The sequence below is a fragment of the Notolepis coatsorum genome (assembly GCF_963971535.1).
Source record: "Notolepis coatsorum genome assembly, chromosome: 5".
NCBI lineage: Eukaryota > Metazoa > Chordata > Actinopteri > Aulopiformes > Paralepididae > Notolepis > Notolepis coatsorum.
In genome coordinates, this window is record NC_140169.1 from 151,556,035 (window position 1) to 151,582,859 (window position 26,825).

The following is a 26,825-nucleotide window of genomic DNA, read 5'->3' on the forward strand; positions in this document are numbered from 1 at the left end:
CTCTCACTCTGCTCTCTCTCACACTCTGCTCTCTGTCACTCTCTCACTCTGATCTCGGTCACTCTCTCACTCTGCTCTCTCTCACTCTGCTCTCTCTCACTCTGCTATCTCTCTCACTCTGCTCTCTCTCACTCTGCTCTCTCTCACTCTGCTCTCTGTCACTCTCTCACTCTGCTCTCTGTCTCACTCTGCTCTCTGTCACTTTCACACTCTGCTCTCTGTCACTCTGCTCTCTGTCACTCTCACACTCTGCTCTCTGTCACTCTCACTCTGCTCTCTGTCACTCTGCTCTCTGTCACTCTCTCACTCTGTTCTATCTCACTCTCACTCTGCTCTCTCTCACTCTGCTCTCTGTCACTATCTCACTCTGCTCTCTGTCACTATCTCACTATGCTCTCTGTCACTCTCTCACTCTGCTCTCTCTCACTCTGCTCTCTGTCACTCTCTCACTCTGCTCTCTCTCACTATCACTCTGCTCTCTGTCACTCTCTCACTCTGCTCTCTGTCACTCTCTCACTCTGCTCTCTGTCACTATCTCACTCTGCTCTCTGTCACTCTCTCACTCTGCTCTCTCTCACTCTGATCTCTGTCACTCTCTCACTCTACTATTTGTCACTCTCTCACTCTGCTCTCTGTCACTCTCTCACTCTGCTCTCTGTCACTCTCTCACTCTGCTCTCTGTCACTATCTCACTGTCACTCTCTCACTCTGCTCTCTCTCACTCTGCTCTCTGTCACTCTCTCACTCTGTCACTCTCACACTCTGCTCTCTGTCACTCTCACTCTGCTCTCTGTCACTCTCTCACTCTGTTCTCTCTCACTCTCACTCTGCTCTCTCTCACTCTGCTCTCTGTCACTATCTCACTCTGCTCTCTGTCACTATCTCACTCTGCTCTCTGTCACTCTCTCACTATGCTCTCTCTCACTATGCTCTCTGTCACTCTCTCACTCTGCTCTCTCTCACTCTCACTCTGCTCTCTCTCACTCTGCTCTCTGTCACTCTCTCACTCTGCTCTCTGTCACTCTCTCACTCTGCTCTCTGTCACTATCTCACTCTGCTCTCTGTCACTCTCTCACTCTGCTCTCTCTCACTCTGATCTCTGTCACTCTCTCACTCTACTATCTGTCACTATCTCACTCTGCTCTCTCTCACTCTGCTCTCTGTCACTCTCTCACTCTGCTCTCTGTCACTCTCTCACTCTGCTCTCTGTCACTCTCTCACTCTGCTCTCTCTCACTCTGCTCTCTGTCACTATCTCACTCTGCTCTCTCTCACTCTGATCTCTGTCACTCTCTCACTCTGATCTCTGTCACTCTCTCACTCTGCTCTCTGTCACTCTCTCACTCTGATCTCTGTCACTCTCTCACTCTGATCTCTGTCACTCTCTCACTCTGCTCTCTTTCACTCTCTCACTCTGCTCTCTCTCACTCTGCTCTCTGTCACTCTCTCACTCTGCTCTCTCTCTCACTCTGCTCTCTCTCACTCTGCTCTCTGTCACTCTCTCACTCTGCTCTCTCTCACTCTCTCACTCTGCTCTCTCTCACTCTGCTCTCTGTCACTCTCTCACTCTGATCTCTCTCACTCAGCTCTCTCTCACACTCTGCTCTCTGTCACTCTCTCACTCTGATCTCTGTCACTCTCTCACTCTGCTCTCTCTCAATCTGCTCTCTCTCACTCTGCTCTCTCTCACTCTGCGCTCTGTCACTCTGCTCTCTCTCACTCTGCTCTCTGTCACTCTCTCACTCTGCTCTCTGTCACTCTGCTCTCTGTCACTCTCTCACTCTGCTCTCTGTCACTCTCTCACTCTGCTCTCTCTCACTCTGCTCTCTGTCACTCTCTCACTCTGCTCTCTGTCACTCTGCTCTCTGTCACTCTCTCACTCTGCTCTTTGTCACTCTCTCACTCTGCTCGCTGTCACTCTGCTCTCTGTCACTATCTCACTCTGCTCTCTCTCACTCTGCTCTCTCTCACTCTGCTCTCTGTCACTCTGCTCTCTGTCACTCTCTCACTCTGCTCTCTGTCACTCACTCTGCTCTCTCTCACTCTGCTCTCTGTCACTATCTCATTCTGCTCTATGTCACTCTGCTCTCTGTCACTCTCTCACTCTGCTCTCTGTCACTCTCTCACTCTGCTCTCTCTCACTCTGCTCTCTGTCACTCTCTCACTCTGCTCTCTCTCACTCTGCTCTCTGTCACTCTGCTCTCTGTCACTTTCTCACTCTGCTCTCTGTCACTCTCTCACTCTGCTCTCTCTCACTCTGCTCTCTGTCACTCTCACACTCTGCTCTCTGTCACTCTCTCACTCTGCTCTCTGTCACTTTGCTCTCTCTCTCTCTCACTCTGCTCTCTGTCACTCTGCTCTCTGTCACTATCTCACTCTGCTCTCTCTCACTCTGCTGTCTGTCACTCTGCTCTCTGTCACTCTCTCACTCTGCTCTCTCTCACTCTGCTCTCTGTCACTATCTCACTCTGCTCTCTGTCACTCTCTCACTCTGCTCTATGTCACTCTGCTCTCTGTCACTCTCTCACTCTGCTCTCTGTCACTCTCTCACTCTGCTCTCTCTCACTCTGCTCTCTGTCACTATCTTACTCTGCTCTCTCTCACTCTCTTACTCTGCTCTCTCTCACTCTCTCACTCTGCTCTATGTCACTCTGCTCTCTGTCACTCTCACACTCTGCTCTGTGTCACTCTCACACTCTGCTCTCTGTCACTCTGCTCTCTGTCACTCTCTCACTCTGCTCTCTCTCACTCTGCTCTCTGTCACTCTCTCACTCTGCTCTATGTCACTCTGCTCTCTGTCACTCTCACACTCTGCTCTGTGTCACTCTCACACTCTGCTCTCTGTCACTCTGCTCTCTGTCACTCTCTCACTCTGCTCTCTCTCACTCTGCTCTCTGTCACTCTGCTCTCTGTCACTATCTCACTCTGCTCTCTCTCACTCTGCTCTCTGTCACTCTGCTCTATCTCACTCTGCTCTCTCTCACTCTGCTCTCTGTCACTCTGCTCTCTGTCACTCTCTCACTCTGCTCTCTGTCACTCTCTCACTCTGCTCTCTCTCACTCTGCTCTCTGTCACTCTCTCACTCTGCTCTCTCTCTCACTCTGCTCTCTCTCACTCTGCTCTCTGTCACTCTCTCACTCTGCTCTCTCTCACTCTCACACTCTGCTCTCTGTCACTCTCTCACTCTGCTCTATGTCACTCTCTCACTCTGCTCTCTGTCACTCTCTCACTCTGCTCTCTCTCACTCTGCTCTCTCTCACTCTGCTCTCCGTCACTCTCTCACTCTGCTCTCTGTCACTCTGCTCTCTGTCACTCTCTCACTCTGATCTCCGTCACTCTCTCACTCTGCTCTCTGTCACTCTCTCACTCTGCTCTCTCTCACTCTGCTCTCCGTCACTCTCTCACTCTGCTCTCTGTCACTCTCTCACTCTGCTCTCTCTCACTCTGCTCTCTCTCACTCTGCTCTCTGTCACTCTCTTACTCTGCTCTCTCTCACTCTCTTACTCTGCTCTCTCTCACTCTGCTCTCTCTCACTCTCTCTCTCTGCTCTCTGTCACTCTCTCACTCTGCTCTCTGTCACTCTCACACTCTGCGTCACTCTCACACTCTGCTCTCTGTCACTCTGCTCTCTGTCACTCTCTCACTCTGCTCTCTCTCACTCTCTCACTCTGATCTCTGTCACTCTCTCACTCTGCTCTCTGTCACTCTCACACTCTGCTCTCTGTCACTCTCTCACTCTGCTCTCTGTCACTCACTCTGCTCTCTCTCACTCTGCTCTCTGTCACTCTCTCACTCTGCTCTCTCTCACTCTGCTCTCTGTCACTCTGCTCTCTGTCACTCTCTCACTCTGCTCTCTGTCACTCTCTCACTCTGCTCTCTCTCACTCTGCTCTCTGTCATTCTCACACTCTGCTCTCTGTCACTCTCTCACTCTGCTCTCTGTCACTTTGCTCTCTCTCTCTCTCACTCTGCTCTCTGTCACTCTGCTCTCTGTCACTATCTCACTCTGCTCTCTCTCACTCTGCTCTCTGTCACTCTGCTCTCTGTCACTCTCTCACTCTGCTCTCTGTCACTCTCTCACTCTGCTCTCTCTCACTCTGCTCTCTCTCACTCTGCTCTCTGTCACTCTCTTACTCTGCTCTCTCTCACTCTCTTACTCTGCTCTCTCTCACTCTGCTCTCTGTCACTCTCTCACTCTGCTCTCTGTCACTCTCACACTCTGCTCTGTGTCACTCTCACACTCTGCTCTCTGTCACTCTGCTCTCTGTCACTCTGCTCTCTGTCACTCTCTCACTCTGCTCTCTCTCACTCTGCTCTCTGTCACTCTGCTCTCTGTCACTATCTCACTCTGCTCTCTCTCACTCTGCTCTCTGTCACTCTGCTCTATCTCACTCTGCTCTCTCTCACTCTGCTCTCTGTCACTCTGCTCTCTGTCACTCTCTCACTCTGCTCTCTGTCACTCTCTCACTCTGCTCTCTCTCACTCTGCTCTCTGTCACTCTCTCACTCTGCTCTCTCTCTCACTCTGCTCTCTCTCTCACTCTGCTCTCCGTCACTCTCTCACTCTGCTCTCTCTCACTCTCACACTCTGCTCTCTGTCACTCTCTCACTCTGCTCTATGTCACTCTCTCACTCTGCTCTCTGTCACTCTCTCACTCTGCTCTCTCTCACTCTGCTCTCCGTCACTCTCTCACTCTGCTCTCTGTCACTCTGCTCTCTGTCACTCTCTCACTCTGCTCTCTCTCACTCTGCTCTCTGTCACTCTCTCACTCTGCTCTCTCTCACTCTGCTCTCTGTCACTCTCTCACTCTGCTCTCTCTCTCACTCTGCTCTCTCTCTCACTCTGCTCTCCGTCACTCTCTCACTCTGCTCTCTCTCACTCTCACACTCTGCTCTCTGTCACTCTCTCACTCTGCTCTATGTCACTCTCTCACTCTGCTCTCTGTCACTCTCTCACTCTGCTCTCTCTCACTCTCTCACTCTGCTCTCTCTCACTCTGCTCTCCGTCACTCTCTCACTCTGCTCTCTGTCACTCTCTCACTCTGCTCTCTCTCACTCTGCTCTCTCTCACTCTGCTCTATGTCACTCTCTTACTCTGCTCTCTCTCACTCTCTTACTCTGCTCTCTCTCACTCTGCTCTCTCTCACTCTCTCTCTCTGCTCTCTGTCACTCTCTCACTCTGCTCTCTGTCACTCTCACACTCTGCGTCACTCTCACACTCTGCTCTCTGTCACTCTGCTCTCTGTCACTCTCTCACTCTGCTCTCTCTCACTCTCTCACTCTGATCTCTGTCACTCTCTCACTCTGCTCTCTGTCACTCTCACACTCTGCTCTCTGTCACACTCTCACTCTGCTCTCTGTCACTCTCTCACTCTGTTCTCTCTCACTCTCACTCTGCTCTCTCTCACTCTGCTCTCTGTCACTATCTCACTCTGCTCTCTGTCACTATCTCACTCTGCTCTATGTCACTCTCTCACTCTGCTCTCTCTCACTCTGCTCTCTGTCACTCTCTCACTCTGCTCTCTCTCACTCTCACTCTGCTCTCTCTCTCACTCTGCTCTCTGTCACTCTCTCACTCTGCTCTCTGTCACTCTCTCACTCTGCTCTCTGTCACTATCTCACTCTGCTCTCTGTCACTCTCTCACTCTGATCTCTCTCACTCTGATCTCTGTCACTCTCTCACTCTACTATCTGTCACTATCTCACTCTGCTCTCTCTCACTCTGCTCTCTGTCACTCTCTCACTCTGCTCTCTCTCACTCTGCTCTCTGTCACTATCTCACTCTGCTCTCTCTCACTCTGCTCTCTCTCACACTCTGCTCTCTGTCACTCTCTCACTCTGATCTCGGTCACTCTCTCACTCTGCTCTCTCTCACTCTGCTCTCTCTCACTCTGCTATCTCTCTCACTCTGCTCTCTCTCACTCTGCTCTCTCTCACTCTGCTCTCTGTCACTCTCTCACTCTGCTCTCTGTCTCACTCTGCTCTCTGTCACTTTCACACTCTGCTCTCTGTCACTCTGCTCTCTGTCACTCTCACACTCTGCTCTCTGTCACTCTCACTCTGCTCTCTGTCACTCTGCTCTCTGTCACTCTCTCACTCTGTTCTATCTCACTCTCACTCTGCTCTCTCTCACTCTGCTCTCTGTCACTATCTCACTCTGCTCTCTGTCACTATCTCACTATGCTCTCTGTCACTCTCTCACTCTGCTCTCTCTCACTCTGCTCTCTGTCACTCTCTCACTCTGCTCTCTCTCACTATCACTCTGCTCTCTGTCACTCTCTCACTCTGCTCTCTGTCACTCTCTCACTCTGCTCTCTGTCACTATCTCACTCTGCTCTCTGTCACTCTCTCACTCTGCTCTCTCTCACTCTGATCTCTGTCACTCTCTCACTCTACTATTTGTCACTCTCTCACTCTGCTCTCTGTCACTCTCTCACTCTGCTCTCTGTCACTCTCTCACTCTGCTCTCTGTCACTATCTCACTGTCACTCTCTCACTCTGCTCTCTCTCACTCTGCTCTCTGTCACTCTCTCACTCTGTCACTCTCACACTCTGCTCTCTGTCACTCTCACTCTGCTCTCTGTCACTCTTTCACTCTGTTCTCTCTCACTCTCACTCTGCTCTCTCTCACTCTGCTCTCTGTCACTATCTCACTCTGCTCTCTGTCACTATCTCACTCTGCTCTCTGTCACTCTCTCACTCTGCTCTCTCTCACTCTGCTCTCTGTCACTCTCTCACTCTGCTCTCTCTCACTCTCACTCTGCTCTCTCTCACTCTGCTCTCTGTCACTCTCTCACTCTGCTCTCTGTCACTCTCTCACTCTGCTCTCTGTCACTATCTCACTCTGCTCTCTGTCACTCTCTCACTCTGCTCTCTCTCACTCTGATCTCTGTCACTCTCTCACTCTACTATCTGTCACTATCTCACTCTGCTCTCTCTCACTCTGCTCTCTGTCACTCTCTCACTCTGCTCTCTGTCACTCTCTCACTCTGCTCTCTGTCACTCTCTCACTCTGCTCTCTCTCACTCTGCTCTCTGTCACTCTCTCACTCTGCTCTCTGTCACTCTCTCACTCTGATCTCTGTCACTCTCTCACTCTGATCTCTGTCACTCTCTCACTCTGCTCTCTGTCACTCTCTCACTCTGATCTCTGTCACTCTCTCACTCTGATCTCTGTCACTCTCTCACTCTGCTCTCTTTCACTCTCTCACTCTGCTCTCTCTCACTCTGCTCTCTGTCACTCTCTCACTCTGCTCTCTCTCACTCTGCTCTCTGTCACTCTCTCACTCTGCTCTCTCTCACTCTGCTCTCTCTCACACTCTGCTCTCTGTCACTCTCTCACTCTGATCTCTGTCACTCTCTCACTCTGCTCTCTCTCAATCTGCTCTCTCTCACTCTGCTCTCTCTCACTCTGCGCTCTGTCACTCTGCTCTCTCTCACTCTGCTCTCTGTCACTCTCTCACTCTGCTCTCTGTCACTCTGCTCTCTGTCACTCTCTCACTCTGCTCTCTGTCACTCTCTCACTCTGCTCTCTCTCACTCTGCTCTCTGTCACTCTCTCACTCTGCTCTCTGTCACTCTGCTCTCTGTCACTCTCTCACTCTGCTCTCTGTCACTCTCTCACTCTGCTCGCTGTCACTCTGCTCTCTGTCACTATCTCACTCTGCTCTCTCTCACTCTGCTCTCTCTCACTCTGCTCTCTGTCACTCTGCTCTCTGTCACTCTCTCACTCTGCTCTCTGTCACTCACTCTGCTCTCTCTCACTCTGCTCTCTGTCACTATCTCATTCTGCTCTATGTCACTCTGCTCTCTGTCACTCTCTCACTCTGCTCTCTGTCACTCTCTCACTCTGCTCTCTCTCACTCTGCTCTCTGTCACTCTCTCACTCTGCTCTCTCTCACTCTGCTCTCTGTCACTCTGCTCTCTGTCACTTTCTCACTCTGCTCTCTGTCACTCTCTCACTCTGCTCTCTCTCACTCTGCTCTCTGTCACTCTCACACTCTGCTCTCTGTCACTCTCTCACTCTGCTCTCTGTCACTTTGCTCTCTCTCTCTCTCACTCTGCTCTCTGTCACTCTGCTCTCTGTCACTATCTCACTCTGCTCTCTCTCACTCTGCTGTCTGTCACTCTGCTCTCTGTCACTCTCTCACTCTGCTCTCTCTCACTCTGCTCTCTGTCACTATCTCACTCTGCTCTCTGTCACTCTCTCACTCTGCTCTATGTCACTCTGCTCTCTGTCACTCTCTCACTCTGCTCTCTGTCACTCTCTCACTCTGCTCTCTCTCACTCTGCTCTCTGTCACTATCTTACTCTGCTCTCTCTCACTCTCTTACTCTGCTCTCTCTCACTCTGCTCTCTGTCACTCTCTCACTCTGCTCTCTGTCACTCTCACACTCTGCTCTGTGTCACTCTCACACTCTGCTCTCTGTCACTCTGCTCTCTGTCACTCTCTCACTCTGCTCTCTCTCACTCTGCTCTCTGTCACTCTGCTCTCTGTCACTATCTCACTCTGCTCTCTCTCACTCTGCTCTCTGTCACTCTGCTCTATCTCACTCTGCTCTCTCTCACTCTGCTCTCTGTCACTCTGCTCTCTGTCACTCTCTCACTCTGCTCTCTGTCACTCTCTCACTCTGCTCTCTCTCACTCTGCTCTCTGTCACTCTCTCACTCTGCTCTCTCTCTCACTCTGCTCTCTCTCACTCTGCTCTCTCTCACTCTCTCACTCTGCTCTCTCTCACTCTCTCACTCTGCTCTCTGTCACTCTCTCACTCTGATCTCTCTCACTCAGCTCTCTCTCACACTCTGCTCTCTGTCACTCTCTCACTCTGATCTCTGTCACTCTCTCACTCTGCTCTCTCTCAATCTGCTCTCTCTCACTCTGCTCTCTCTCACTCTGCGCTCTGTCACTCTGCTCTCTCTCACTCTGCTCTCTGTCACTCTCTCACTCTGCTCTCTGTCACTCTGCTCTCTGTCACTCTCTCACTCTGCTCTCTGTCACTCTCTCACTCTGCTCTCTCTCACTCTGCTCTCTGTCACTCTCTCACTCTGCTCTCTGTCACTCTGCTCTCTGTCACTCTCTCACTCTGCTCTCTGTCACTCTCTCACTCTGCTCGCTGTCACTCTGCTCTCTGTCACTATCTCACTCTGCTCTCTCTCACTCTGCTCTCTCTCACTCTGCTCTCTGTCACTCTGCTCTCTGTCACTCTCTCACTCTGCTCTCTGTCACTCACTCTGCTCTCTCTCACTCTGCTCTCTGTCACTATCTCATTCTGCTCTATGTCACTCTGCTCTCTGTCACTCTCTCACTCTGCTCTCTGTCACTCTCTCACTCTGCTCTCTCTCACTCTGCTCTCTGTCACTCTCTCACTCTGCTCTCTCTCACTCTGCTCTCTGTCACTCTGCTCTCTGTCACTTTCTCACTCTGCTCTCTGTCACTCTCTCACTCTGCTCTCTCTCACTCTGCTCTCTGTCACTCTCACACTCTGCTCTCTGTCACTCTCTCACTCTGCTCTCTGTCACTTTGCTCTCTCTCTCTCTCACTCTGCTCTCTGTCACTCTGCTCTCTGTCACTATCTCACTCTGCTCTCTCTCACTCTGCTGTCTGTCACTCTGCTCTCTGTCACTCTCTCACTCTGCTCTCTCTCACTCTGCTCTCTGTCACTATCTCACTCTGCTCTCTGTCACTCTCTCACTCTGCTCTATGTCACTCTGCTCTCTGTCACTCTCTCACTCTGCTCTCTGTCACTCTCTCACTCTGCTCTCTCTCACTCTGCTCTCTGTCACTATCTTACTCTGCTCTCTCTCACTCTCTTACTCTGCTCTCTCTCACTCTGCTCTCTGTCACTCTCTCACTCTGCTCTCTGTCACTCTCACACTCTGCTCTGTGTCACTCTCACACTCTGCTCTCTGTCACTCTGCTCTCTGTCACTCTCTCACTCTGCTCTCTCTCACTCTGCTCTCTGTCACTCTGCTCTCTGTCACTATCTCACTCTGCTCTCTCTCACTCTGCTCTCTGTCACTCTGCTCTATCTCACTCTGCTCTCTCTCACTCTGCTCTCTGTCACTCTGCTCTCTGTCACTCTCTCACTCTGCTCTCTGTCACTCTCTCACTCTGCTCTCTCTCACTCTGCTCTCTGTCACTCTCTCACTCTGCTCTCTCTCTCACTCTGCTCTCTCTCACTCTGCTCTCTGTCACTCTCTCACTCTGCTCTCTCTCACTCTCACACTCTGCTCTCTGTCACTCTCTCACTTTGCTCTATGTCACTCTCTCACTCTGCTCTCTGTCACTCTCTCACTCTGCTCTCTCTCACTCTGCTCTCTCTCACTCTGCTCTCCGTCACTCTCTCACTCTGCTCTCTGTCACTCTGCTCTCTGTCACTCTCTCACTCTGCTCTCCGTCACTCTCTCACTCTGCTCTCTGTCACTCTCTCACTCTGCTCTCTCTCACTCTGCTCTCCGTCACTCTCTCACTCTGCTCTCTGTCACTCTCTCACTCTGCTCTCTCTCACTCTGCTCTCTCTCACTCTGCTCTCTGTCACTCTCTTACTCTGCTCTCTCTCACTCTCTTACTCTGCTCTCTCTCACTCTGCTCTCTCTCACTCTCTCTCTCTGCTCTCTGTCACTCTCTCACTCTGCTCTCTGTCACTCTCACACTCTGCGTCACTCTCACACTCTGCTCTCTGTCACTCTGCTCTCTGTCACTCTCTCACTCTGCTCTCTCTCACTCTCTCACTCTGATCTCTGTCACTCTCTCACTCTGCTCTCTGTCACTCTCACACTCTGCTCTCTGTCACTCTCTCACTCTGCTCTCTGTCACTCTCACACTGCTCTCTGTCACTCTGCTCTCTGTCACTCTCTCACTCTGCTCTCTGTCACTCACTCTGCTCTCTCTCACTCTGCTCTCTGTCACTCTCTCACTCTGCTCTCTCTCACTCTGCTCTCTGTCACTCTGCTCTCTGTCACTCTCTCACTCTGCTCTCTGTCACTCTCTCACTCTGCTCTCTCTCACTCTGCTCTCTGTCATTCTCACACTCTGCTCTCTGTCACTCTCTCACTCTGCTCTCTGTCACTTTGCTCTCTCTCTCTCTCACTCTGCTCTCTGTCACTCTGCTCTCTGTCACTATCTCACTCTGCTCTCTCTCACTCTGCTCTCTGTCACTCTGCTCTCTGTCACTCTCTCACTCTGCTCTCTGTCACTCTCTCACTCTGCTCTCTCTCACTCTGCTCTCTCTCTGCTCTCTGTCACTCTCTTACTCTGCTCTCTCTCACTCTCTTACTCTGCTCTCTCTCACTCTGCTCTCTGTCACTCTCTCACTCTGCTCTCTGTCACTCTCACACTCTGCTCTGTGTCACTCTCACACTCTGCTCTCTGTCACTCTGCTCTCTGTCACTCTCTCACTCTGCTCTCTCTCACTCTGCTCTCTGTCACTCTGCTCTCTGTCACTATCTCACTCTGCTCTCTGTCACTCTGCTCTCTGTCACTCTGCTCTATCTCACTCTGCTCTCTCTCACTCTGCTCTCTGTCACTCTGCTCTCTGTCACTCTCTCACTCTGCTCTCTGTCACTCTCTCACTCTGCTCTCTCTCACTCTGCTCTCTGTCACTCTCTCACTCTGCTCTCTCTCTCACTCTGCTCTCTCTCTCACTCTGCTCTCCGTCACTCTCTCACTCTGCTCTCTCTCACTCTCACACTCTGCTCTCTGTCACTCTCTCACTCTGCTCTATGTCACTCTCTCACTCTGCTCTCTGTCACTCTCTCACTCTGCTCTCTCTCACTCTGCTCTCCGTCACTCTCTCACTCTGCTCTCTGTCACTCTGCTCTCTGTCACTCTCTCACTCTGCTCTCTCTCACTCTGCTCTCTGTCACTCTCTCACTCTGCTCTCTCTCACTCTGCTCTCTGTCACTCTCTCACTCTGCTCTCTCTCTCACTCTGCTCTCTCTCTCACTCTGCTCTCCGTCACTCTCTCACTCTGCTCTCTCTCACTCTCACACTCTGCTCTCTGTCACTCTCTCACTCTGCTCTATGTCACTCTCTCACTCTGCTCTCTGTCACTCTCTCACTCTGCTCTCTCTCACTCTCTCACTCTGCTCTCTCTCACTCTGCTCTCCGTCACTCTCTCACTCTGCTCTCTGTCACTCTCTCACTCTGCTCTCTCTCACTCTGCTCTCTCTCACTCTGCTCTATGTCACTCTCTTACTCTGCTCTCTCTCACTCTCTTACTCTGCTCTCTCTCACTCTGCTCTCTCTCACTCTCTCTCTCTGCTCTCTGTCACTCTCTCACTCTGCTCTCTGTCACTCTCACACTCTGCGTCACTCTCACACTCTGCTCTCTGTCACTCTGCTCTCTGTCACTCTCTCACTCTGCTCTCTCTCACTCTCTCACTCTGATCTCTGTCACTCTCTCACTCTGCTCTCTGTCACTCTCACACTCTGCTCTCTGTCACACTCTCACTCTGCTCTCTGTCACTCTCTCACTCTGTTCTCTCTCACTCTCACTCTGCTCTCTCTCACTCTGCTCTCTGTCACTATCTCACTCTGCTCTCTGTCACTATCTCACTCTGCTCTATGTCACTCTCTCACTCTGCTCTCTCTCACTCTGCTCTCTGTCACTCTCTCACTCTGCTCTCTCTCACTCTCACTCTGCTCTCTCTCTCACTCTGCTCTCTGTCACTCTCTCACTCTGCTCTCTGTCACTCTCTCACTCTGCTCTCTGTCACTATCTCACTCTGCTCTCTGTCACTCTCTCACTCTGCTCTCTCTCACTCTGATCTCTGTCACTCTCTCACTCTACTATCTGTCACTATCTCACTCTGCTCTCTCTCACTCTGCTCTCTGTCACTCTCTCACTCTGCTCTCTCTCACTCTGCTCTCTGTCACTCTCTCACTCTGCTCTCTCTCACTCTGCTCTCTCTCACACTCTGCTCTCTGTCACTCTCTCACTCTGATCTCGGTCACTCTCTCACTCTGCTCTCTCTCACTCTGCTCTCTCTCACTCTGCTATCTCTCTCACTCTGCTCTCTCTCACTCTGCTCTCTCTCACTCTGCTCTCTGTCACTCTATCACTCTGCTCTCTGTCTCACTCTGCTCTCTGTCACTTTCACACTCTGCTCTCTGTCACTCTGCTCTCTGTCACTCTCACACTCTGCTCTCTGTCACTCTCACTCTGCTCTCTGTCACTCTGCTCTCTGTCACTCTCTCACTCTGTTCTATCTCACTCTCACTCTGCTCTCTCTCACTCTGCTCTCTGTCACTATCTCACTCTGCTCTCTGTCACTATCTCACTATGCTCTCTGTCACTCTCTCACTCTGCTCTCTCTCACTCTGCTCTCTGTCACTATCTCACTCTGCTCTCTCTCACTATCACTCTGCTCTCTGTCACTCTCTCACTCTGCTCTCTGTCACTCTCTCACTCTGCTCTCTGTCACTATCTCACTCTGCTCTCTGTCACTCTCTCACTCTGCTCTCTCTCACTCTCTCACTCTGCTCTCTCTCACTCTGCTCTCTCCCACTCTCTCACTCTGCTCTCTCTCACTCTCTCACTCTGCTCTCTCTCACTCTGCTCTCTGTCACTCTCTCACTCTGCTCTCTCTCACTCTGCTCTCTGTCACTCTCACACTCTGCTCTCTGTCACTCTCACACTCTGCTCTCTGTCACTCTCACACTCTGCTCTCTGTCACTCTCTCACTCTGCTCTATGTCACTCTCTCACTCTGCTCTCTCTCACTCTCTCACTCTGCTCTCTCTCACTCTGCTCTCTCTCACTATCTCACTCTGCTCTCTCTCACTCTCTCACTCTGCTCTCTCTCACTCTCTCACTCTGCTCTCTCTCACTCTGCTCTCTGTCACTCTCACACTCTGCTCTCTGTCACTCTCTCACTCTGCTCTCTCTCACTCTGCTCTCTGTCACTCTCTCACTCTGCTCTCTGTCACTCTCTCACTCTGCTCTCTGTCACTCTCACACTCTGCTCTGTGTCACTCTCACACTCTGCTCTCTGTCACTCTGCTCTCTGTCACTCTCTCACTCTGCTCTCTCTCACTCTGCTCTCTGTCACTCTGCTCTCTGTCACTATCTCACTCTGCTCTCTCTCACTCTGCTCTCTGTCACTCTGCTCTATCTCACTCTGCTCTCTCTCACTCTGCTCTCTGTCACTCTGCTCTCTGTCACTCTCTCACTCTGCTCTCTGTCACTCTCTCACTCTGCTCTCTCTCACTCTGCTCTCTGTCACTCTCTCACTCTGCTCTCTCTCACTCTGCTCTCTCTCTCACTCTGCTCTCTGTCACTCTCTCACTCTGCTCTCTCTCACTCTCTCACTCTGCTCTCTCTCACTCTCACACTCTGCTCTCTGTCACTCTCTCACTCTGCTCTATGTCACTCTCTCACTCTGCTCTCTGTCACTCTCTCACTCTGCTCTCTCTCACTCTGCTCTCCGTCACTCTCTCACTCTGCTCTCTGTCACTCTCTCACTCTGCTCTCTCTCACTCTGCTCTCCGTCACTCTCTCACTCTGCTCTCTGTCACTCTCTCACTCTGCTCTCTCTCACTCTGCTCTCTCTCACTCTGCTATCTGTCACTCTCTTACTCTGCTCTCTCTCACTCTCTTACTCTGCTCTCTCTCACTCTGCTCTCTCTCACTCTCTCTCTCTGCTCTCTGTCACTCTCTCACTCTGCTCTCTGTCACTCTCACACTCTGCGTCACTCTCACACTCTGCTCTATGTCACTCTGCTCTCTGTCACTCTCTCACTCTGCTCTCTCTCACTCTCTCACTCTGATCTCTGTCACTCTCTCACTCCGCTCTCTGTCACTCTCACACTCTGCTCTCTGTCACACTCTCACTCTGCTCTCTGTCACTCTCTCACTCTGTTCTCTCTCACTCTCACTCTGCTCTCTCTCACTCTGCTCTCTGTCACTATCTCACTCTGCTCTCTGTCACTATCTCACTCTGCTCTCTGTCACTCTCTCACTCTGCTCTCTCTCACTCTGCTCTCTGTCACTCTCTCACTCTGCTCTCTCTCACTCTCACTCTGCTCTCTCTCACTCTGCTCTCTGTCACTCTCTCACTCTGCTCTCTGTCACTCTCTCACTCTGCTCTCTGTCACTATCTCACTCTGCTCTCTGTCACTCTCTCACTCTGCTCTCTCTCACTCTGATCTCTGTCACTCTCTCACTCTACTATCTGTCACTATCTCACTCTGCTCTCTCTCACTCTGCTCTCTGTCACTCTCTCACTCTGCTCTATCTCACTCTGCTCTCTGTCACTCTCTCACTCTGCTCTCTCTCACTCTGCTCTCTCTCACACTCTGCTCTCTGTCACTCTCTCACTCTGATCTCGGTCACTCTCTCACTCTGCTCTCTCTCACTCTGCTCTCTCTCACTCTGCTATCTCTCTCACTCTGCTCTCTCTCACTCTGCTCTCTCTCACTCTGCTCTCTGTCACTCTCTCACTCTGCTCTCTGTCTCACTCTGCTCTCTGTCACGTTCACACTCTGCTCTCTGTCACTCTGCTCTCTGTCACTCTCTTACTCTGCTCTCTGTCACTCTCTCACTCTGTTCTATCTCACTCTCACTCTGCTCTCTCTCACTCTGCTCTCTGTCACTATCTCACTCTGCTCTCTGTCACTATCTCACTATGCTCTCTGTCACTCTCTCACTCTGCTCTCTCTCACTCTGCTCTCTGTCACTCTCTCACTCTGCTCTCTCTCACTATCACTCTGCTCTCTGTCACTCTCTCACTCTGCTCTCTGTCACTCTCTCACTCTGCTCTCTGTCACTATCTCACTCTGCTCTCTGTCACTCTCTCACTCTGCTCTCTCTCACTCTGATCTCTGTCACTCTCTCACTCTACTATTTGTCACTCTCTCACTCTGCTCTCTGTCACTCTCTCACTCTGCTCTCTGTCACTCTCTCACTGTCACTCTCTCACTCTGCTCTCTCTCACTCTGCTCTCTGTCACTCTCTCACTCTGTCACTCTCACACTCTGCTCTCTGTCACTCTCACTCTGCTCTCTGTCACTCTCTCACTCTGTTCTCTCTCACTCTCACTCTGCTCTCTCTCACTCTGCTCTCTGTCACTATCTCACTCTGCTCTCTGTCACTATCTCACTCTGCTCTCTGTCACTCTCTCACTCTGTTCTCTCTCACTCTGCTCTCTGTCACTCTCTCACTCTGCTCTCTCTCACTCTCACTCTGCTCTCTCTCACTCTGCTCTCTGTCACTCTCTCACTCTGCTCTCTGTCACTCTCTCACTCTGCTCTCTGTCAATATCTCACTCTGCTCTGTCACTCTCTCACTCTGCTCTCTCTCACTCTGATCTCTGTCACTCTCTCACTCTACTATCTGTCACTATCTCACTCTGCTCTCTCTCACTCTGCTCTCTGTCACTCTCTCACTCTGCTCTCTGTCACTCTCTCACTCTGCTCTCTGTCACTCTCTCACTCTGCTCTCTCTCACTCTGCTCTCTGTCACTCTCTCACTCTGCTCTCTCTCACACTCTGCTCTCTGTCACTCTGCTCTCTGTCACTATCTCACTCTGCTCTCTCTCACTCTGATCTCTGTCACTCTCTCACTCTGATCTCTGTCACTCTCTCACTCTGCTCTCTGTCACTCTCTCACTCTGATCTCTGTCACTCTCTCACTCTGATCTCTGTCACTCTCTCACTCTGCTCTCTGTCACTCTCTCACTCTGCTCTCTCTCACTCTGCTCTCTGTCACTCTCTCACTCTGCTCTCTCTCACTCTGCTCTCTCTCACACCCTGCTCTCTGTCACTCTCTCACTCTGATCTCTGTCACTCTCTCACTCTGCTCTCTCTCAATCTGCTCTCTCTCACTCTGCTCTCTCTCACTCTGCGCTCTGTCACTCTGCTCTCTCTCACTCTGCTCTCTGTCACTCTCTCACTCTGCTCTCTGTCACTCTCTCACTCTGCTCTCTGTCACTCTGCTCTCTGTCACTCTCTCACTCTGCTCTCTGTCACTCTCTCACTCTGCTCTCTCTCACTCTGCTCTCTGTCACTCTCTCACTCTGCTCTCTGTCACTCTGCTCTCTGTCACTCTCTCACTCTGCTCTCTGTCACTCTCTCACTCTGCTCTCTGTCACTCTGCTCTCTGTCACTATCTCACTCTGCTCTCTCTCACTCTGCTCTCTCTCACTCTGCTCTCTGTCACTCTGCTCTCTGTCACTCTCTCACTCTGCTCTCTGTCACTCACTCTGCTCTCTCTCACTCTGCTCTCTGTCACTATCTCACTCTGCTCTATGTCACTCTGCTCTCTGTCACTCTCTCACTCTGCTCTCTGTTACTCTCTCACTCTGCTCTCTCTCACTCTGCTCTCTGTCACTCTCTCACTCTGCTCTCTCTCACTCTGCTCTCTGTCACTCTGCTCTCTGTCACTTTCTCACTCTGCTCTCTGTCACTCTCTCACTCTGCTCTCTCTCACTCTGCTCTCTGTCACTCTCACACTCTGCTCTCTGCTCTCTGTCACTTTGCTCTCTCTCTCTCTCACTCTGCTCTATGTCACTCTGCTCTCTGTCACTATCTCACTCTGCTCTCTCTCACTCTGCTCTCTGTCACTCTGCTCTCTGTCACTCTCTCACTCTGCTCTCTCTCACTCTGCTCTCTGTCACTATCTCACTCTGCTCTCTGTCACTCTCTCACTCTGCTCTATGTCACTCTGCTCTCTGTCACTCTCTCACTCTGCTCTCTGTCACTCTCTCACTCTGCTCTCTCACTCTGCTCTCTCTCACTCTGCTCTCTGTCACTCTCTTACTCTGCTCTCTCTCACTCTCTTACTCTGCTCTCTCTCACTCTGCTCTCTGTCACTCTCTCACTCTGCTCTCTGTCACTCTCTGTCACTCTCACACTCTGCTCTCTCTCACTCTGCTCTCTGTCACTCTGCTCTCTGTCACTATCTCACTCTGCTCTCTCTCACTCTGCTCTCTGTCACTCTGCTCTATCTCACTCTGCTCTCTCTCACTCTGCTCTCTGTCACTCTGCTCTGTCACTCTCTCACTCTGCTCTCTGTCACTCTCTCACTCTGCTCTCTCTCACTCTGCTCTCTGTCACTCTCTCACTCTGCTCTCTCTCTCACTCTGCTCTCTCTCTCACTCTGCTCTCTGTCACTATCTCACTCTGCTCTCTCTCACTCTCACACTCTGCTCTCTGTCACTCTCTCACTCTGCTCTATGTCACTCTCTCACTCTGCTCTCTGTCACTCTCTCACTCTGCTCTCTCTCACTCTGCTCTCTGTCACTCTCTCACTCTGCTCTCTGTCACTCTCTCACTCTGCTCTCTCTCACTCTGCTCTCCGTCACTCTCTCACTCTGCTCTCTGTCACTCTCTCACTCTGCTCTCTCTCACTCTGCTCTCTCTCACTCTGCTCTCTGTCACTCTCTTACTCTGCTCTCTCTCACTCTCTTACTCTGCTCTCTCTCACTCTGCTCTCTCTCACTCTCTCTCTCTGCTCTCTGTCACTCTCTCACTCTGCTCTCTGTCACTCTCACACTCTGCGTCACTCTCACACTCTGCTCTCTGTCACTCTGCTCTCTGTCACTCTCTCACTCTGCTCTCTCTCACTCTCTCACTCTGATCTCTGTCACTCTCTCACTCTGCTCTCTGTCACTCTCACACTCTGCTCTCTGTCACTCTCTCACTATGCTCTCTCTCACTCTCTCACTCTGCTCTCTGTCACTCTCACACTCTGCTCTCTGTCACTCTGCTCTCTGTCACTCTCTCACTCTGCTCTATCTCACTCTGCTCTCTCTCACTCTGCTCTATGTCACTCTCTTACTCTGCTCTCTCTCACTCTCTTACTCTGCTCTCTCTCACTCTGCTCTCTGTCACTCTCTCACTCTGCTCTCTGTCACTCTCACACTCTGCTCTGTGTCACTCTCACACTCTGCTCTCTGTCACTCTGCTCTCTGTCACTCTCTCACTCTGCTCTCTCTCACTCTGCTCTCTGTCACTCTGCTCTCTGTCACTATCTCACTCTGCTCTCTCTCACTCTGCTCTCTGTCACTCTGCTCTCTCTCACTCTGCTCTCTCTCACTCTGCTCTCTCTCACTCTGCTCTCTGTCACTATCTCACTCTGCTCTCTGTCACTCTCTCACTCTGCTCTCTCTCACTCTGCTCTCTGTCACTCTCTCACTCTGCTCTCTGTCACTCTCTCACTCTGCTCTCTCTCACTCTGCTCTCTCTCTCACTCTGCTCTCTGTCACTCTCTCACTCTGCTCTATCTCACTCTCACACTCTGCTCTCTGTCACTCTCTAACTCTGCTCTATGTCACTCTCTCACTCTGCTCTCTGTCACTCTCTCACTCTGCTCTCTCTCACTCTGCTCTCCGTCACTCTCTCACTCTGCTCTCTGTCACTCTCTCACTCTGCTCTCTGTCACTCTGCTCTCTCTCACTCTGCTCTCTCTCACTCTGCTCTCTGTCACTCTCTTACTCTGCTCTCTCTCACTCTCTTACTCTGCTCTCTCTCACTCTGCTCTCTGTCACTCTCTCACTCTGCTCTCTGTCACTCTCTCACTCTGCTCTCTCTCTGCTCTCTGTCACTCTCTCGCTCTGCTCTCTGTCACTCTCACACTCTGCGTCACTCTCACACTCTGCTCTCTGTCACTCTGCTCTCTGTCACTCTCTCACTCTGCTCTCTCTCACTCTCTCACTCTGATCTCTGTCACTCTCTCACTCTGCTCTCTGTCACTCTCACACTCTTCTCTCTGTCACTCTCTCAATCTGCTCTCTCTCACTCTCTCACTCTGCTCTCTGTCACTCTCACACTCTGCTCTCTGTCACTCTGCTCTCTCTCACTCTCTCACTCTGCTCTCTCTCACTCTGCTCTCTCTCACTCTCTCACTCTGCTCTCTGTCACTCTCACACTCTGCTCTCTGTCACTCTGCTCTATCTCACTCTCTCACTCTGCTCTCTCTCACTCTGCTCTCTCTCACTCTCTCACTCTGCTCTCTCTCACTCTGCTCTCTCTCACTCTCTCACTCTGCTCTCTGTCACTCTCACACTCTGCTCTCTGTCACTCTCACACTCTGCTCTCTGTCACTCTCACACTCTGCTCTCTGTCACTCTCTCACTCTGCTCTATGTCACTCTCTCACTCTGCTCTCTCTCACTCTCTCACTCTGCTCTCTCTCACTCTGCTCTCTCCCACTCTCTCACTCTGCTCTCTCTCACTCTCTCACTCTGCTCTCTCACTCTGCTCTCTGTCACTCTCTCACTCTGCTCTCTCTCACTCTGCTCTCTGTCACTCTCACACTCTGCTCTCTGTCACTCTCACACTCTGCTCTCTGTCACTCTCACACTCTGCTCTCTGTCACTCTCTCACTCTGCTCTATGTCACTCTCTCACTCTGCTCTCTCTCACTCTCTCACTCTGCTCTCTCTCACTCTGCTCTCTCTCACTCTCTCACTCTGCTCTCTCTCACTCTCTCACTCTGATCTCTCTCACTCTGCTCTCTGTCACTCTCTCACTCTGCTCTCTCTCACTCTGCTCTCTGTCACTATCACACTCTGCTCTCTGTCACTCTCTCACTCTGCTCTCTCTCACTCTGCTCTCTGTCACTCTCTCACTCTGCTCTCTGTCACTCTCTCACTCTGCTCTCTCTCACTCTGATCTCTGTCACTCTCTCACTCTACTATCTGTCACTATCTCACTCTGCTCTCTCTCACTCTGCTCTCTGTCACTCTCTCACTCTGCTCTCTGTCACTCTCTCACTCTGCTCTCTGTCACTCTCTCACTCTGCTCTCTCTCACTCTGCTCTCTGTCACTCTCTCACTCTGCTCTCTCTCACACTCTGCTCTCTGTCACTCTGCTCTCTGTCACTATCTCACTCTGCTCTCTCTCACTCTGATCTCTGTCACTCTCTCACTCTGATCTCTGTCACTCTCTCACTCTGCTCTCTGTCACTCTCTCACTCTGATCTCTGTCACTCTCTCACTCTGATCTCTGTCACTCTCTCACTCTGCTCTCTGTCACTCTCTCACTCTGCTCTCTCTCACTCTGCTCTCTGTCACTCTCTCACTCTGCTCTCTCTCTCACTCTGCTCTCTCTCACACCCTGCTCTCTGTCACTCTCTCACTCTGATCTCTGTCACTCTCTCACTCTGCTCTCTCTCAATCTGCTCTCTCTCACTCTGCTCTCTCTCACTCTGCACTCTGTCACTCTGCTCTCTCTCACTCTGCTCTCTGTCACTCTCTCACTCTGCTCTCTGTCACTCTGCTCTCTGTCACTCTCTCACTCTGCTCTCTGTCACTCTCTCACTCTGCTCTCTCTCACTCTGCTCTCTGTCACTCTCTCACTCTGCTCTCTGTCACTCTGCTCTCTGTCACTCTCTCACTCTGCTCTCTGTCACTCTCTCACTCTGCTCTCTGTCACTCTGCTCTCTGTCACTATCTCACTCTGCTCTCTCTCACTCTGCTCTCTCTCACTCTGCTCTCTGTCACTCTGCTCTCTGTCACTCTCTCACTCTGCTCTCTGTCACTCACTCTGCTCTCTCTCACTCTGCTCTCTGTCACTATCTCACTCTGCTCTATGTCACTCTGCTCTCTGTCACTCTCTCACTCTGCTCTCTGTTACTCTCTCACTCTGCTCTCTCTCACTCTGCTCTCTGTCACTCTCTCACTCTGCTCTCTCTCACTCTGCTCTCTGTCACTCTGCTCTCTGTCACTTTCTCACTCTGCTCTCTGTCACTCTCTCACTCTGCTCTCTCTCACTCTGCTCTCTGTCACTCTCACACTCTGCTCTCTGCTCTCTGTCACTTTGCTCTCTCTCTCTCTCACTCTGCTCTCTGTCACTCTGCTCTCTGTCACTATCTCACTCTGCTCTCTCTCACTCTGCTCTCTGTCACTCTGCTCTCTGTCACTCTCTCACTCTGCTCTCTCTCACTCTGCTCTCTGTCACTATCTCACTCTGCTCTCTGTCACTCTCTCACTCTGCTCTATGTAACTCTGCTCTCTGTCACTCTCTCACTCTGCTCTCTGTCACTCTCTCACTCTGCTCTCTCTCACTCTGCTCTCTCTCACTCTGCTCTCTGTCACTCTCTTACTCTGCTCTCTCTCACTCTCTTACTCTGCTCTCTCTCACTCTGCTCTCTGTCACTCTCTCACTCTGCTCTCTGTCACTCTCACACTCTGCTCTGTGTCACTCTCACACTATGCTCTCTGTCACTCTGCTCTCTGTCACTCTCCCACTCTGCTCTCTCTCACTCTGCTCTCTGTCACTCTGCTCTCTGTCACTATCTCACTCTGCTCTCTCTCACTCTGCTCTCTGTCACTCTGCTCTATCTCACTCTGCTCTCTCTCACTCTGCTCTCTGTCACTCTGCTCTCTGTCACTCTCTCACTCTGCTCTCTGTCACTCTCTCACTCTGCTCTCTCTCACTCTGCTCTCTGTCACTCTCTCACTCTGCTCTCTCTCTCACTCTGCTCTCTCTCTCACTCTGCTCTCTGTCACTATCTCACTCTGCTCTCTCTCACTCTCACACTCTGCTCTCTGTCACTCTCTCACTCTGCTCTATGTCACTCTCTCACTCTGCTCTCTGTCACTCTCTCACTCTGCTCTCTCTCACTCTGCTCTCTGTCACTCTCTCACTCTGCTCTCTCTCACTCTGCTCTCCGTCACTCTCTCACTCTGCTCTCTGTCACTCTCTCACTCTGCTCTCTCTCACTCTGCTCTCTCTCACTCTGCTCTCTGTCACTCTCTTACTCTGCTCTCTCTCACTCTCTTACTCTGCTCTCTCTCACTCTGCTCTCTCTCACTCTCTCTCTCTGCTCTCTGTCACTCTCTCACTCTGCTCTCTGTCACTCTCACACTCTGCGTCACTCTCACACTCTGCTCTCTGTCACTCTGCTCTCTGTCACTCTCTCACTCTGCTCTCTCTCACTATCTCACTCTGATCTCTGTCACTATCTCACTCTGCTCTCTGTCACTCTCACACTCTGCTCTCTGTCACTCTCTCACTATGCTCTCTCTCACTCTCTCACTCTGCTCTCTGTCACTCTCACACTCTGCTCTCTGTCACTCTGCTCTCTGTCACTCTCTCACTCTGCTCTATCTCACTCTGCTCTCTCTCACTCTGCTCTCTGTCACTATCTTACTCTGCTCTCTCTCACTCTCTTACTCTGCTCTCTCTCACTCTGCTCTCTGTCACTCTCTCACTCTGCTCTCTGTCACTCTCACACTCTGCTCTGTGTCACTCTCACACTCTGCTCTCTGTCACTCTGCTCTCTGTCACTCTCTCACTCTGCTCTCTCTCACTCTGCTCTCTGTCACTCTGCTCTCTGTCACTATCTCACTCTGCTCTCTCTCACTCTGCTCTCTGTCACTCTGCTCTCTCTCACTCTGCTCTCTCTCACTCTGCTCTCTCTCACTCTGCTCTCTGTCACTCTCTCACTCTGCTCTCTGTCACTCTCTCACTCTGCTCTCTCTCACTCTGCTCTCTGTCACTCTCTCACTCTGCTCTCTCTCACTCTGCTCTCTGTCACTCTCTCACTCTGCTCTCTCTCACTCTGCTCTCTCTCTCACTCTGCTCTCTGTCACTCTCTCACTCTGCTCTCTCTCACTCTCACACTCTGCTCTCTGTCACTCTCTCACTCTGCTCTATGTCACTCTCTCACTCTGCTCTCTGTCACTCTCTCACTCTGCTCTCTCTCACTCTGCTCTCCGTCACTCTCTCACTCTGCTCTCTGTCACTCTCTCACTCTGCTCTCTGTCACTCTGCTCTCTCTCACTCTGCTCTCTCTCACTCTGCTCTCTGTCACTCTCTTACTCTGCTCTCTCTCACTCTCTTACTCTGCTCTCTCTCACTCTGCTCTCTGTCACTCTCTCACTCTGCTCTCTGTCACTCTCTCACTCTGCTCTCTCTCTCTGCTCTCTGTCACTCTCTCGCTCTGCTCTCTGTCACTCTCACACTCTGCGTCACTCTCACACTCTGCTCTCTGTCACTCTGCTCTCTGTCACTCTCTCACTCTGCTCTCTCTCACTCTCTCACTCTGATCTCTGTCACTCTCTCACTCTGCTCTCTGTCACTCTCACACTCTTCTCTCTGTCACTCTCTCAATCTGCTCTCTCTCACTCTCTCACTCTGCTCTCTGTCACTCTCACACTCTGCTCTCTGTCACTCTGCTCTCTCTCACTCTCTCACTCTGCTCTCTCTCACTCTGCTCTCTCTCACTCTCTCACTCTGCTCTCTGTCACTCTCACACTCTGCTCTCTGTCACTCTGCTCTCTCTCACTCTCTCACTCTGCTCTCTCTCACTCTGCTCTCTCTCACTCTCTCACTCTGCTCTCTCTCACTCTGCTCTCTCTCACTCTCTCACTCTGCTCTCTGTCACTCTCACACTCTGCTCTCTGTCACTCTCACACTCTGCTCTCTGTCACTCTCACACTCTGCTCTCTGTCACTCTCTCACTCTGCTCTATGTCACTCTCTCACTCTGCTCTCTCTCACTCTCTCACTCTGCTCTCTCTCACTCTGCTCTCTCCCACTCTCTCACTCTGCTCTCTCTCACTCTCTCACTCTGCTCTCTCTCACTCTGCTCTCTGTCACTCTCTCACTCTGCTCTCTCTCACTCTGCTCTCTGTCACTCTCACACTCTGCTCTCTGTCACTCTCACACTCTGCTCTCTGTCACTCTCACACTCTGCTCTCTGTCACTCTCTCACTCTGCTCTATGTCACTCTCTCACTCTGCTCTCTCTCACTCTCTCACTCTGCTCTCTCTCACTCTGCTCTCTCACTCTCTCACTCTGCTCTCTCTCACTCTCTCACTCTGCTCTCTCTCACTCTGCTCTCTGTCACTCTCTCACTCTGCTCTCTCTCACTCTGCTCTCTGTCACTCTCACACTCTGCTCTCTGTCACTCTCTCACTCTGCTCTCTCTCACTCTGCTCTCTGTCACTCTCTCACTCTGCTCTCTGTCACTCTCTCACTCTGCTCTCTGTCACTCTCACACTCTGCTCTCTGTCACTCTCACACTCTGCTCTCTGTCACTCTCACACTCTGCTCTCTGTCTCACTCTGCTCTCTGTCACTCTCTCACTCTGCTCTCTGTCACTGTCTCACTCTGCTCTCTGTCACTGTCTCACTCTGCTCTCTGTCTGGCAGCTCTTTGAGGCGACAGAATGTGGGAACGGCTTCGTTGAAGTGGGGGAGGAGTGCGACTGTGGAGCGCGAGCGGTGAGTACCTGCTGACACTTATCCAAATGTATTGTCATCATGCAGCACAAGTACAGTACAACGAAAAGAAGGGGATTACAGGTGATTAAACTGGGTATAAATATATAAATTTATATTTATAGAGTACTACTGAGTAATAGCATCTGGCGAGGTGTGTTCAAGTTCAAGTTTCAAGTTTGTTTATTATTTGTCACAACAAAATACAGAATACTTTATAATGACATGCTTGTTTCTGTATGAGCCCCTGAGAGTGTGCTTTTGCAGTGAAAAAAAAGTAAGTAAAAAAGTAATTAAGAATTAAGTAAAAAGTAAGTAAAATCAATATACATATATACAATATACAATACAGAGTAAAATGAAAACAGTGAGGTAGAATGCAAAGGTACAAAACTTAGGGTAGGATGCAAATGAGGTATGAATATGGTGCAAATCTCTTTAATAATAGATCAATATAAAGTGTGTTAACACATTCAGTGCCACGCCCCTTTGACCATATTAGGGCTACCGTGCCAATAAGGAAGTCAATGGGAGGTCGGAGAAATTTGCGAAGGCTTAAACTATATCTTAAATTATGGCTATGGGTCTAAGACACCCCTCGCTTATCAATGACTTGCTTGCAGTCAACATGTACGAACGGATTGTTTTTTCATTGGTACATTTCCGTTTTTTTACCGTTTTGAATACGAGTATAGTTTTGGAGAGTTCTCGTAATTCCAGAGAAATTCCGCGATAATAGCTCTTTAGTGGAATACACAAAACATGTTGTAATTTTTCGGCTGATTTATGAATAGTTTTCAAATAAACGCTAGATTATCGATAGTATATGTGTACTTATGCACGCTAGAGAAGCGGGCTGAAAATCGATTATCCATGCCGTGCTTAGCGCTAACATTACGCACACACACACACACACGTTGTGATCGCTGTGAAAAAAACATCTGATTAACCCAAAACTGGTAACATAGAGTCCTTACCTCACATCAGATGTTCTGCAAAAAGATTAATCCAATTCCTGATCGCCATTCCAAATATTGATCGCGTTTATTGATCTAACATTATAGTCCAAAACACATAATCGAAAGCTGCTCCGAGCCTCCCCAGTGAATGTGGTAACAGATACTGCTTGCCAGAGAAGGGAAAACCCTGGACCGGACTTTTCTTCTGATGCACAGCCCCACCCAATCCAATGATGTGCAATACCATCCGGGAGACAATAGGCGGCGGTATTTTCCCTTTTCGAGCTCAGACCCATTCCCAATGATAACGTCAGGCTGGATGGATGAAAAATGAATGGATATTGCTAATAAAAGAAATAACGATTAAAACCCGAGTTTCCTCTGGCCTTGGCACTCAACGCATGGCGAGTTAACCCGACTAATCTCGTGGTCGGCACTGAATGTGTTAAGTGTCTAAAGTGAATAAAGTGGTAAGGTGAGTGTTTGTTTAAAGTGAGTGTGTACATGTGGATGTGTGTGCAGTGTGTGTAGATGATGGGTTGTTGTTACATAGTGTCATTGTCATTTAGCATCCTGATGGCCTGGGGATATAAGCTCCTTCTGAGTCTCTCTGTACCGGCCATGAGGCTCCTGTGTTTTCAGGGCCCTCATTTATCAACAATGCGTAGAAAGTGTTCTATTTTCGTTCTTAAGCACAGAATTTAGA

General features: G+C 50.7%; 1 protein-coding gene across 1 annotated transcript in view; it reads left to right on the forward strand.

Moving 5' to 3' along the window:
* LOC311228626 (disintegrin and metalloproteinase domain-containing protein 23-like) overlaps positions 1-26,825 on the forward strand; it is a 270,009-nt gene that overhangs the window by 181,870 nt on the left and 61,314 nt on the right. Inside the window, 1 exon segment of the mRNA XM_084314550.1 lies at positions 25,092-25,163. Coding sequence (XP_084170676.1) covers positions 25,092-25,163 — 72 coding nt within the window.